The 13,628-nt window shown below is 37.7% G+C and overlaps 1 protein-coding gene and 1 non-coding gene across 2 annotated transcripts in view; one reads left to right on the top strand and one right to left on the bottom strand.

Moving 5' to 3' along the window:
* Positions 1-1,513: 1,513 nt before the first annotated feature.
* The window catches only part of MAN2A1 (mannosidase alpha class 2A member 1), a 193,798-nt gene continuing 181,683 nt past the window's right edge, over positions 1,514-13,628 (bottom strand). The window contains exons 22-23 of the mRNA XM_004484085.5: positions 6,251-6,361; positions 1,514-4,950 (exon numbers count right to left, since the gene is read on the bottom strand). Coding sequence (XP_004484142.2) covers positions 4,798-4,950; positions 6,251-6,361 — 264 coding nt within the window. The 3' untranslated portion in view covers positions 1,514-4,797. The remainder of the gene's footprint in view (positions 4,951-6,250; positions 6,362-13,628) is intronic.
* Positions 8,128-8,340, top strand: LOC111762084 (small nucleolar RNA U3). Its single transcript, XR_002795294.1, has one exon. It is a non-coding gene; the product is annotated as a small nucleolar RNA U3 (small nucleolar RNA).

Genomic DNA, 13,628 nt, shown 5'->3' with positions numbered 1-13,628 from the left:
GGTCTTTTGGCCTTGGATATATATCCTGCCACAACCTGCTTAAACCATATTCACCTTTTAAGAACTCTCTCAAATCTACCTCTTCTATGCAATCTTTCCTGAAACTCATACTAGGTATGCTTTCAGCTTTCTTCAAATCCACACATTTGATTTTCTTCTGGAATATATTTCTATAGTGTCTTGCCCACCCAGGATTCAACTCCCTTTTCCCTGGTAGTAGAATCCCATTTTCCTCGGGGGGGGAGCAGGGGAAGGAGGAAGGGAAGGAGGACTACTCACCTATTCTGACCATGCAATTCAGGTGAATCTAACTTTATCCCTACCACAATTATTAGCCCATAAGCCAGATGAGAGCCAGTGACCTCAATCCCAGGATATTTGCTTAAAAAATTAGATGTGTACCCTTCTCACTGCAGTTCATATGCTGGATGGACCAAGTCTGGATCTTGCCCTCAAATGGGCAGGACTTATCTGAGAATGAAGACAACTCAAAAGAAAGCATACCCAAGAAACACAGATCCTGGCTGAGAGCTCATATTTGGCTACAGCTGTGTTTGAAATGCTCACTACCCTTGAAAGTTAGAATAAATTACCTGCTTTTGCCTAAGCCAGTCTGTACCATGAGTCCTGCCCTTTATAACCTCTCTTAAGCCATGTGTGTTATTTTGAAAAACGGCAGCAAGTACAAGATTCTGCAGGAGGCACTGTGTACATATATGTTCACATAAAGAAAATTAAAATTTTCTTCACTAATTTTTACATTCAAATTACCTTGATATATTGCTAACCAAATATTATGGAGCCCAGGACTTAATTTTCATTCATCTGCCAATGAAATCTATTTCTTATATATACTTTTTAGATTTTACAGTTCTGCATATATGTATTATAAACTGGCTCATCTCTTTACTGCATAAGTCAACCAAAACAAGCCCCAACTTCCCAGTTAGCATTTATTTTTTACCTGCCTAGTCCCTAAGTACCTCCACGATGTTTACCTTCACCCATCTTTGAAAGGATCTCCACTAAAGCCACTACAGCTGTGTGCCAGTCTGAGCTAGAGGGCTGGGGGTCGGGGGCACAGGAATCCCTCCAGACCCCATTCTTTGACCTCTCCTTACTTTCTAAGTTAGTTTATGTGGGCCTTTTTCGCTTCATGCCTTGGCTTATCCCCTTGCTCACCTGTCCTGGCCATTCACAGAATCTGATGTGCCTACTTCCTAATTGGCTGGGAGGCCCCTGGGGAACGGCTGCTCAGAAGGCTCCTAGATTCCAAACTTGAAGTAAGATTCCAACCTCAAAGGGTGATAAAAAATTCACCACCACCTTCATCACCAATCTGATACCTGTTCTCTAAAAACTATCTTTTATTACTGGAATTAGGCTGAAGAAGGAATGACTCATTAATGACAGAACAAAGAATGGGTCCTCATTATCCCACCCTGCCCACTCCCAAATATTTTAATATAGCTCTTTTACAAAACAGGATTAAGAACTACTCTAGAGGACCATGCACGTGATAAGATTATCTTTTATTAGAGATTTTATATTACATATTCCCAAAAAGATATAAAATCTTCCAAGAGAAAATATCAAAATCTGTTGCTTCCAGGGGATCAATATAATTAAAATGAAAGTGAGGATTTTGCTCCAGACATAGGAATGTGAAAACATTTCAGCACAAGTACAATAAAGACATGGAAAGGTAATTACAATGTTTCACAACACATTTTATAGCTTCTTATTTTAATCAGTATTTGTAGAAAACAAGGATGCCGAGTTCTCATACACTGCAGTTATAACCCCAAATTAAAATTAAAAAAAAAAAAAAAAGATAAGAGAAAAAATAATGAACTATTTGGTCAACTGAACATCTGTGATAATAAATGTAATAAAACTTAAAGCAAACAAATATACCACCAATACTACAGCTGAAACGTATAGTTTGTGTGTGCTCGAAACACTAAATGAGTCAGTTTTTGACCATACCCTAAAGCAAAAGCATTCTCTCTTTATTTCTCTGATGACATAGTCTAGAATAACTTTTAAAAGCAGAAACTTGCAGGTGAAAAAGAATTTCTACTTTACCTGTGAACAGCCAGTGGCAACATACAGCGAATAAGACCCTGACTGACATGGGACAGATCCATCTCAACCAGAAGTGGCAAACCATTGTTATTGCATCAAGATTTTAAAATTTCAGCTGATCAGAATTTACAGAACAATTAAGCACACCCACTTAACCACAGAATACAGTAACTCCCATAAGGAAGGCTTTACATTTAAGATACAATGAAAATACCTGTATTATTCCTGGGATTTGCTTCTGGCAACTCTAACATCTGTAGATGTACACAAAAAGGATGTAGTTTTCTTTGAGTATTCTAGTCATTTATCCCAGAAAAACTAGGAAGGAAACTTACAGTACATGTTTATTGCATGAAATTATCCCCCTTATAATATCTTCATCAACACTGGTATTATTTCCTTAAGAATTAAAGGCAAAGGAGTTTATGAATTTAATATAACTTAAAAATCTTAGGGAGCTGCATTTTGGATGAAAATCAAGAGAATAATCTGACTACATGGTGAAACAGAAATTAGGTTTTGTTGGAATGATAGGTAGTAATAATGGAAGTTTATAGCCAGATAAGACTAAATCTATTAGTAACATAAAGTGAATTTTCAAAATTGCACAAACTCTAAGGATTTTTTCTATGCTAAAACTGAATATTCCAAATGTAGCTAATGTTGCTATTATTTTAATGTTAAGGAAACAGATACCAAATACATTTTAGTGATAGTACTGTAATAGTACAGGAGCTTAGCACTTTGAGTTCAGCACATACAAAAGTTTGGAATTGAACAAACATATTCTTTAATAAGAAAAATCATAATAAACTACACATTAATGAGTTTCAAACAGGCTCTATTTTAAAGCATTCTTTCTTCAATATGGTTATCTACTGTGAAATGGAAACAGAATCTGGATTTTGCCTGCTGCAAAATCCATGCATCAAGTTGCAGTTTCCTTGGCAGCAGCATATTTTAATCAGCAATATATTTCTTCCTTGTTTTGTTTTTTGACATCTCAGTACATTCAAATAGTCAAAATGTTTAGAGTAACATCAGAACAAATTTAATGAAATAGATCAGAATGTGGCCAGTATTGTCAGGCAAAAATTATACAATTTATGTATCATAGAAAGTGCCCTCCCCCCTCCCCCCATTCCCCAGCCTCCCCTCTCCCAAATGGTAATATGGACACCAAAAGATTTAACAAGACTTATAAAAAAATAAGGCACATTTATTTTGATATGGTCATTTGAAAATAGAAAACCTTATCTCAGAATAACTGTATTCAAATGAGCTGTGTAAAAAGACACCTTGTGGTACCTAAAATAGGTTTATGGTACCTGTGGATTTGCTTCTTCTAATTTAGTGACAATGGAATAAATTGCACCTATCCCACATTGTCAAGTAATGAAAATATGCCTCTTTCTACTGCTGAAGGAAATGAAAACCTGGTATTTCTAAAAGTACTTAGAAAGGGTGGGAAGGAAAGAGTCAAGAGGTATATTAGAAAAAGGTGTGAAAATCTACTATGTATATTTAAAAGGGTCGATGGATTGCACTTTTCCATATATTTCAACACGCAAATTTTTCCACCTTGTATGAATAATCGCAACCATTTTGGCCGTTAGCTATTACCCACCAGCTTTTTATTCCATTTCAGTCAGAAGGGAATTTTCATAAAACGAACAGAACATCAGCAACATGAATACCTTTTACAAGAACCTCTGTACAACCCCCAACACAGACTAATTAGTATTTAACCTGAGATACAATCTGTTGAGAGGCTGTCTTTAGACATTTCTTCTTCTGTTTCATCAGATTATACTGATTATGGTTGTATTAGTCAGCCAAAGGAATGCTGATGCAAAGTACCAGAAATCTGTTGGCTTTTATAATGGGTATTTATTTGGGGTAGAAGCTTACAGTCACAAGGCCCTAAAGAGTCCAACTCAAGGTACCTTAAGAGGTACTTTCTTACCCTAAGTCATTTGCCAGGGGTTGAAACAAGATGGCAGGTGATGTCTGTTAGGGTTCAGCCTTCCTTCTTTCTCTCAAGGCTCCGTGGTCCCAGCTTCTTCCAATCTCAGCAATAGATTGGCATAAGGCTTGTCCTTCTCCTCAGGGCTTGTTTCTTTCCAGGCTCACTGCTCTATTTTCTTCACAAGGTCAGCTGTAGACTATCAGGTTCATCTCTCTTCCCAGGGCTTCTGCCATGTCTATGAAGACATCTCTATTCCTCTGTGTTCTTCTCTGTGTGTCTACTTCCATGTGAGAGTCTGCTATTATCAGCCCAAAGGGCTGGGACTCAATGTTGAGTTGTACTCTAATGATGTGGTTGAATCAAAGCCCTAATCTTAACATAATTTAATCAGACATCTCGGCTGAATCTAATACAATCAAAGGTTATCAGACCCAGAGAAACAGATCAGTTTACAAACATAACCAATATCTCTTTTGGAATTCATAAATAATATCAAACTGCCACAATAGTAGTTCGTGGAAGGAACTTAAAAAAAACCCAACAATACACTGGTTTAGACCATGGCTTTTTTGCCCCCCTAATGGTACTGGTTAAAAACAAACAAACAAACAAAAACCAAAATCACAGAATTGATATTCTCACAGTAGCCAGAAGCTAAAATAATGTACTTCCTTATTGCACACATCAAACCAAGAAGGTATAAAAGCCAATGTTTCCCAATCCAAATTTGAAAGCCAGGTTCACCTCAAACGGATTCGGAATGTGCTGATTTCCATGGGACTCAAATTGATTTCACTTATATTTTGGGCATCTGGAGGTGGATGCATCAAGGATAATGACGAAGGTGTGAGACTTTCAACAGCAAAGTTGCTAAAAAGTTTCTGTACCAAGATCTAAAAAGTGAATGATAAAAATTTGCATATTTAAGTCAACTTTGAACATATTAGTTGTGCATTTACATATTCAGTAAAAAAAAAAAAGTAAAACAGTATGTTTATGTTGTTCTTTTTTAAGGAAACAAAAAAAGAGAGAGAAGATTATATGCATTGATGTATACTTGAACACACAGAATATCCCTGGAGGGAAATACTAGAAACTGGCAAAAGTGAGAGGATGCCTTGTTCTCCATTGCTTATAAGTTTATCTTATGCAGGAGTTACTTTTTCAAAAAAGAAAGGACATCAATGGGCTTTTCTATCTCCCACACTAGATTTTCATTCTCTCTTTTTCAGGTCCTTCTTTTTAACTTTTTATAAACAAATCAATTTTATTGTTACCTATTAATAAAGCATACAATCCATCTGAAGTGTACAAATCAATGCTATTTTGTATAATCATATAGTTGTGCATTCATCACTTCAATCATTACTAGAGTCTTTTCAGGTCTTATGCATACACTAATTTGTAGGGATAGAACCTGGACCACAGTTTATCTAAAGGGTTGTGGAGGAAGGGTGCCTGGTGGGGCAGACCTGCCTGAGTGCCAGAACAGCCTAACTCCCTTCTCTGAATTAAAGGCTGGCACAAGACTGGACATTTGTTTATTTCCAAAAAAGAACCTGATGGAACTGCCAGCAAGACCAACTTGAGCAGAAATCAAAAAGGGCAGCCTTCAAGCAGTGTTCAGCCTGATAATCTGTTTGGCCTGCAGTGTTGGTTCATATGCAAATCTGGACGACTGTGAAGATCTCAACTTGCATTTATTTCCCATGAGGAAATAAGTGACTGGAGCTAAGTCCAGTTGCCCCATAGGCTGTTCTAGATTATGCCATTGGCCACAGTTTAAACACTCTGTACTGCACCTCTGTTACTGCACAATAAACTTGCCTTGGCCCCTGTAGGGGCTGGGTTGTCAACTAGATGGTACGTGAGCGTGAGTGGCTGGGACAGGAGAGTATGGGGAGTGGTGAGAAAATGCTCTGCAGGTTGGAAATAGAAAGCCTAAGAAACGAAGAGAGAGCTGTTTCAAATGTGCACATGTTCCAGCTATAAATTTTGATGTTAATAAGGAGAGGAGACTAAAGGTTGAAAAAGTGTTTTCTTAAGATGGGGAGACTAGAGCTAATTTGCAGGCTAAGGGCTAAGAGTCAGTAAAGGGGAAATGAAACATTATCTTGTTTTCAGGATTATTTGCAGAAAGGGAAGATTTCAAAGTGCATTAACTTGACAAGCAAAGATAACCTTTCAACTTACCTTTCCCTGAGTTGTGGAGCAAAGCAGCCCCGTGTCTCTGCTAGAGAACCGGCAATCAAACCCCTTCCGATGGAGAATCAAGGCTGCCTCATCAGAATGTCCAGTGCCTACCTGCAAATGAGCAGAGGGCCAACAGATGACAGAAACATTAAAGCAAATATTTACAGTACCACACATACCACTCTCTTGATTTCACTGGTTTCAAACCTCAAGTACTCATTCGTTTATCAATGAAGTTAGGCAAGACTATTTGCCCTTCTGGTTGCATGTTCACCGTGCTCATTCACCTGTAACATACCTGCCTCTGCCTTTGCCCTGGCGTCAGGTAATATTATGCTCCAAGTTTACTTGTTTTTTTTAAGGAGGTAGTGGGGACTGAACCTGGGACCTCGCACATGGGAAGCAGGTACTCAACCACTTCAGCTACATCTATTACCTGCAAGGTTACTTGTTAAGTAACCTCATGTTCTTGTTACCCCATGGTCTCTGAAGGACTTAGCTTCCTCTTGTCCACATTACTGCATACAGTCTTATCAAATTTTTCTTCAAATAAGGTGCTTCATTTTTTTTTTTTTAATGCATATATCAGTTGAATAGAGCGTACCTGAATTTAGTCCTTATCTGGTCACTGAATGATGTATCATCCATCTTAAAACTGAAACATGCTTCTTTATTAAAAACTAATTTTTGTAAATTGTATTAACATTGTTAATTTTTAATGTAGCTATTCATTATTTTTATACAAGAAACATTTAAATTGAATTAGTTATGCTCATCACTTGCCAGGCCAATCCACATTTATTAGCTAGATGTACCATTTAAATTCACGTCACAGAAGCTATTCTCCCTGGGTAGGCAAAAAAGCAAAATACCAGACATAACAAGTCAGATACGGGTGTCAGTATACACTTTCTTGCAGTAAAAACTCTTGCATCCATTTAAATAATGATGTTGTGAATGGTTCAGGTCTTTGCATATTTTAAATTACAATTACATTAATAAATTTTATGTTTCCTAAAGTGGGAAGATGTTTATGATAATTAGCAAAATGAATTAAAAATCCTTGGGAGAATTAAGAAATGCATAATTATTCAAAAGAGAGTTGTGCACTGCTCAGTACTGACACCATGATGAAAATGATCCGTTTCTCCTTTCTCCGGCCATAGATATTAATATGCCCAAGTTCCTGATCATCCTCTCTAGGGGATAAGATTTCTTAATGTGCTATAGAGACATCTTTTCTGAGTAGCTGCCAGCATCCCACTACTGATTTGATTTTAATGTGCCTGAACAGTTGAAAGCTGTCCTCACCTCAGATTCTTGGCTGGGATAACCTATGTTAAGATGTTTCACACTGGTATTTTGCAGTGGTAATGCTAAGATTTTGTTTGAAGGGAGAGAAAAAAAAGGCATTTAAAGAATTCTGAGTCACCACAGGACTACTTATGATACACAGTAAGTCTAAGTCATATGATAATGGTTTCTGACACAATTTTAGTAAATTTTGCATACTCCTAAAATAGTACAAAAGTAGCTCATAAGGAAACTCCTTCATTTATTATCTATATAAGATGTCTAGAAGACTACTGAGAACCCTATCATGTGCCAATTGCAAAAACTTGCAATAGTCATTTATTCTTCCCGAGCTAATTAATACGTGTTCACCTCCTTCATGGGGTTCCTGTGTAGGTTAACCCTTTGAAAACATTACTCTTAGAGGACAGAAGGTGTTGAGAAAAGTGCTTCACAGCCTGGACTGGGAGTTGGTCAGCCTGGGATCTGGATCCTAGTTCTGCAATTAAGTAGCTGTTGTCTTCATCTTCAGCAAAATCTGGTTTTTTCCTTTTCCATAAAATGGAGATTAAATGACACGAAATAAGACTATATTTTCAGGGATCATTTCTATAGTTCGTTACTAGAGAAGGTTCTCTGAACGTGTAGGGCACCAAAAGCCATGAAGAGGAGGCACAGCGTTCTCTCCTGAGTGTGAAGCCGCCTCTAGGTGTTGCTTTGTGCAACGGCCTTTTGCCATTGATGATTGTTCTTCTCTTCCTTTGGAAGAGTAAGAGGGAGAGAACGCAGTGAGTGGTTTTCATAATAAAAAGAAAAAAAAAATGACATGAAATAATATAAGAAGCATTTTGCAGGGTGTTTAGTGAACAGTAAGCCCTCAGTATGTGTTAACCATTATTATTTCTATCAATATAATCCAACAAATAAATATTGGCAATTATTCTCATAATACTTACAAATTATACCTAGCACTCTCATTTAACTTCTTACTCGCAAATTTCCTCCCCTGCCATTACAACTTTGTAGTGAAACAGAGAACCCCCAAATTATATGTTTCCAATTACACATTAAAATCATACCAAAGTCTCAGTTCAGGTTCACAGATAAGATCACCTAATCTGGACTCTTTAAAAAACGCTTAGCACTATTAACCTAAAGAATGTGGCCATTTTTCAATTTGCCTGACCACCGTATAAAAGCCACTGGTGGTAGGCACTGCTAAAATTCCTCTAACACATTTGCTCTTGGAATAATGAAAGTATAAGTCCTCAGGAGACTGAAGGGGACAAAAAAAAGTAGGAAAGGGAGAAACACCTTTGGAATTCTACCTTTGAATTCTACCAAGTGATTTAAGAAAAAGATTCAAAGGCGAGATTAAAGTTTTTAAAAATTAACTTTCATGGAGGAAAAAAAATAATACTTTCTTTAAAAATTGAAACTGCATTGTTTTTGTAAGGACTAGAATACTAACTGAAATAGCAATCATCTTGTCCAAGTATATAAAAATCATATATTCATGAAAGTATCAGTTTTCAAGGAAAAATACCTGAGGCAAAAACAGCAGTTTTTCAGTTTCAAAGTCTGTCCAGACATTTTATTTCCTAGAAAACTGTATTTCAAAGTAGGGAAACTGTGAATTTAACTTGAATAGGCCATGCAGGAAACAAATACCTTTAAACAGTCACACTGCTCTAAGATAGGAAACAGACTTTGGAAGGATGACTTTTTACATTCATTAGCATAGTCACAGTATCTGGACCCCAGAAAAGAAGGGGAAGAGAACTGACAAAGTTTCAAACGCAATTTTGTGCTAAAACATTGTGCTAGCTGAGCTTCTAAGTAACTTTATAGAAAAGTTCAGATAGGAAAATCCATTACAGAACTTATTTTAGGGCCTGAAACCAATGTCCAGCTTATACATTAAGCTGGGTATGTAAGGCTTTTACCAGCAACTCAGTGGAGGATGGGGCAAGATGATTTGACTTGCAGAATAAAACCATCAGGGCTTAGAGAAAAGCTGGATCAGAGGCACGGTTTGGTTCCACCATGAAGCAGTTATGTGGCTTTGAGGAAATCATTTACTCTCTGTAAATTCAGTGAACTAGGTTAGATTCATCAAGGTCCCTTTGAGGGTTGAGATCTAAAAAACTCTTAAAACAGTGACAAAAATAGTAATTCCATTGAACACTTATTGTATATTTGATTAAAATGTTTTCATGGATTAACTCATTTTATTTCACAACCACCTTTGAAATAGTTGAGGAGGTATACAAATTTGTATTACTAACTTTAAATGCACAGGATTATGCCTATCACAAAGCATTCTCACCCATACTCAAAGAGCAATTAACACTAATGACCCTATATTAGCCCTTCATGATTTTTTCCACCAATGGTTCACAGTTTTGATATATCCTTCTGTGGGTGTCCCCTTATATGTGAATAGATAAGAAAAAAACAGATAATGCATTCTCCCAAATCCTTAGCACATCATTCCCTTTTTGCACCCATGTAAGAGGTAGTATATAGGATTCTGGGAAGGGACAGACACACTAGTTTGCCTCACACACATCCATTTACTGGCTGTGTGACCTTGGGCAATTACCATTTTTAAGTCAATTTCTCTTTCTGTAAAATGGGATAGAAATGGTGCTACCTTCATAACATTGTTATGACAGTTAAATAAGGTTCATATAAGGACTTAGCATAATGCCCACGATATAGACATTTGTACATATGCTGTTTAAAAAAATATTAGAAATCAGAAATAAAAGCATATCTAGGAAACAGGTCAAAGTGGCTTCAAGATTTACTTTGACAATAAACTTTAACCTTTACTAATTTATAAGAAATTACAAACATTTGTATTTCTTTATTAGTAATAATCACAACTGCTGATGACTGACCTATAACAGTTGAGAACTTTCATTTGTCAAGCACTCCGTGCTTACGGTGTGCCAGACACTGTTCTAAGCGCTTTATGAATGTTACTCCCTTAACTCTTGGAATACCTGCAGGGTGGGTACCATTATTATTCTCATGTAACTAATGAAGGTGAGGCTCAGAGAATTAAGTGACACATTCTAAGTCACACAGCTAGCAAGTAGAGGAACTGCGTTCAGACCAGGCGGTCTGGCTCCAAAGTCTGTACTCTTACCAGCTTCCTTCTTTGCTCTATCTATGGAATGGTGTCCATGGGCAGTGAGAATGGGAAAGAGGAAGATACTTTTTGATATAATACAACAAAACGTAAACAAAGATTATCTCTCTGACTTATGCTTGAAGAAATGTGGTTCTGACAGAGCTAAATCCATAATTTATCAAAATTTATAATATTGAGAAAGCAAGATTTGGAAATTTTAACTTCTATCCATCCATATCCCACCCACTCATCCATTTTCCTCCTTTCAAATAGGATCTAAGCCATTCTGAAAATTATACCTGCATATGACAGTCTATCCTAAGAAAAGCAATAGGCAAATATTCCTCTTCCCAAGTGGGTGAGAATTTAACATGTGTTATGCTATTCTGCTTTCATATCAAAGGAAACTTGCTTTGCTTATCAATAATTTGAGCTCCACAAATCAGTAAACCTGTGTAAACAGTAGTGAACATTGTGTATGCACATATTTCTTTTCTAGGGGAGAGAGGAGCCACCGCTTTGAGCATGAGCGTGAGGCCCTCTCCTACCTTCCTACTACTGAGGTGCTTATAGATTAAGATGCAGCCAAAGACCTGGTGGGAAAATTTCTCCATCTGGCCCAGATTCTTTGAAAATGCCTAGCAGTGCTCATTTTAGTACATTCTGAAAGCTGGAAAGATTAGAAAATTGCACACACAGCTATAAGTCCTGAGACAGGAAATAACCAGTAGAAAATAATTTTCCAGGGTACTCATTAAAATGCCCAATAACAGCTATCCTACTTTGATCAATGTGATAAGATGACAGAAAGAAAGGGAAGGCGAATGGTTATTCTTAGATAAGTACAACAAAGGAATTTTTTTCCCATAATTTTCACCTTTTCAGAAGCTAAGGAGATCAATAAAGCACCAATCAAGAAAGGCAAAATAAAATAAAAACCTTAAGTTGCCTCTTATAAGAAAATAAAGGTTAGCATAAACAAGTGGGGAAATAAAATATTATTCAGTAGGTGATGCTGGCATTAAAATGATTGGTGAACTAAAAGAAATGGTTAATCATGAGTCAAAATAAATTCCAGAAAATGAAGGGTTAAATAAACCCCACAGACAATAAAGTATTAAATGCTGTGGACAGGTATACATATATATATATACTGGACAGGTATACATATATATATATATACACACATATATTTTTTAATTAAGTAAAAATATATCTGAACTCAGGTTGCAAGAGGACTTGTTGAACAACAAAGCAGTGGAAGTAATGAGAACAAAAATTGTTGGGCTAAGCACTATTTCTTAAAACATCAAAGCGGAATGGTTCAGTGAAGGTTAGCTTAATAGATTAAGCATGTCCCTCCTTGCCAGTGCCATGGCCTGTCCCTCCACTCCAGGCTGATACGGCACTTCTAGCTTTCAGAATGTACACTCAGTGACCTGTCCCTCACGAGATTCCCTGAGGATCCTCTATTCAAGACCTCCTTCTTCTGGAGGGATCACCCTGCCACAGCCTGGCTTTCCCAGTCAGTGCACTGGAGTGCCAAGTATTTGAACCTTAACGAAGCTTCTTTTTTTTTTTTTTTTTAAAGATTTATTTCTTTATTTTAGCCCCCTCCCGCCCTTGTCTGCTCTGGGTATCCATTCACTGTGCATCCTTCCGTGACCACTTCTATCCTCATCAGAGGCACCAGGAATCTGTTTCTTTTTGTTGTGTCATCTTGTTGTGTCAGCTCTGTGTGTGTGCGGCACCATTCCTGGGCAGGCTGCAATTTCTTTCGTGCTAGGTGGCTCTCCTTACAGGGTGCACTCCTTGCACGTGGGGCTTCCCTACGCGGGGAACACCTCTGCATGGCAGGGCACTCCTTTTGTGCATCAGCACTGCGCATGGGCCAGCTCCACACGGATCAAGGAGGCCCGGGGTTTGAACCTTGGACCTCTCGTGTGGTAGGTGAACGCCCTATCCATTGGGCCAAGAAGCTTCTTTTTAATACCTCAAGCTCTTTGAAGAGCTGGAGGACGGTCTTCAGGATGAGAAGGCTATATATAAAATTCCTAGACAGGGGCTGGGAACAGGCTGGAATGTGCTGGGCCATGCACTGTGAGTCAGGGTTTCAAGAAATGTTTAATACTGCCTTTACCTGTCTACAGAAATAGGATATATATTTTTTTCCCAAAAAAACATATAAAATAAAAAAAAGATATGCCTTTAAAGAACACAATGCAAACTCACCTACTAATATAGGTCAATTCTTGGAAAACTAGACTTTTAGGAACAGATTTAGTAACCCTAAAAAGTCAGACACCATCCTCTGAGGCCACGTACAGAAGACCTGGACATGGGTCTGTTTTACTTGCAGAATTACTTTTATTTTAATCATTTAATTACTCTAACTTTTACTTTCCCAATTTACTAAATGGAGCTAATGCAATTTCTGGAATCAAATTCAAATTAGCCATTCCTGGGCTTCCCACACCAGACCTTCTCCAACAGAATCTCAGAGAATCCATATTAGAATAATATAAAAATAACTATTAGTAGTAGTATAATCTATATTAGAACTTATATTTTAAAAATCCTCCCTGTGTTATTGGGACACAGTTAATCTTAGCACTGGTAGTCAGAACTGCTGAAGCACCAGAGTGGGTTCTCCCACCTGCAGTCCCTACCTCTCTTCTCTCATTGCTCCTTAAGCCCATAACCCTCATCTCTACCAGGAATCAGGAAGAAGAACTGAGTTTTAGAATGGAGGGACAGACAGAGAGCAGCCTGGGGAGGGTGCGCAGGGGCAGGGCATCCTCCATCACAGTGTTGGAGGAGAGCAGGGAGGAAGAAGAGATGCAACTAATTGAGCATGGCAGGGAGGTTCTCAGACACATTCATCACGCCAAACAGTCAGGTGGTCACTAGGAAAAGATTAACTTATGGCAAAGCAGGCCTGTC

This window comes from Dasypus novemcinctus, chromosome 2, assembly GCF_030445035.2.
Source record: "Dasypus novemcinctus isolate mDasNov1 chromosome 2, mDasNov1.1.hap2, whole genome shotgun sequence".
NCBI classification, from domain to species: Eukaryota; Metazoa; Chordata; class Mammalia; order Cingulata; family Dasypodidae; genus Dasypus; species Dasypus novemcinctus.
Note: the sequence above shows the minus strand (reverse complement) of the source record. Positions and strands in the feature narration are given on the sequence as shown.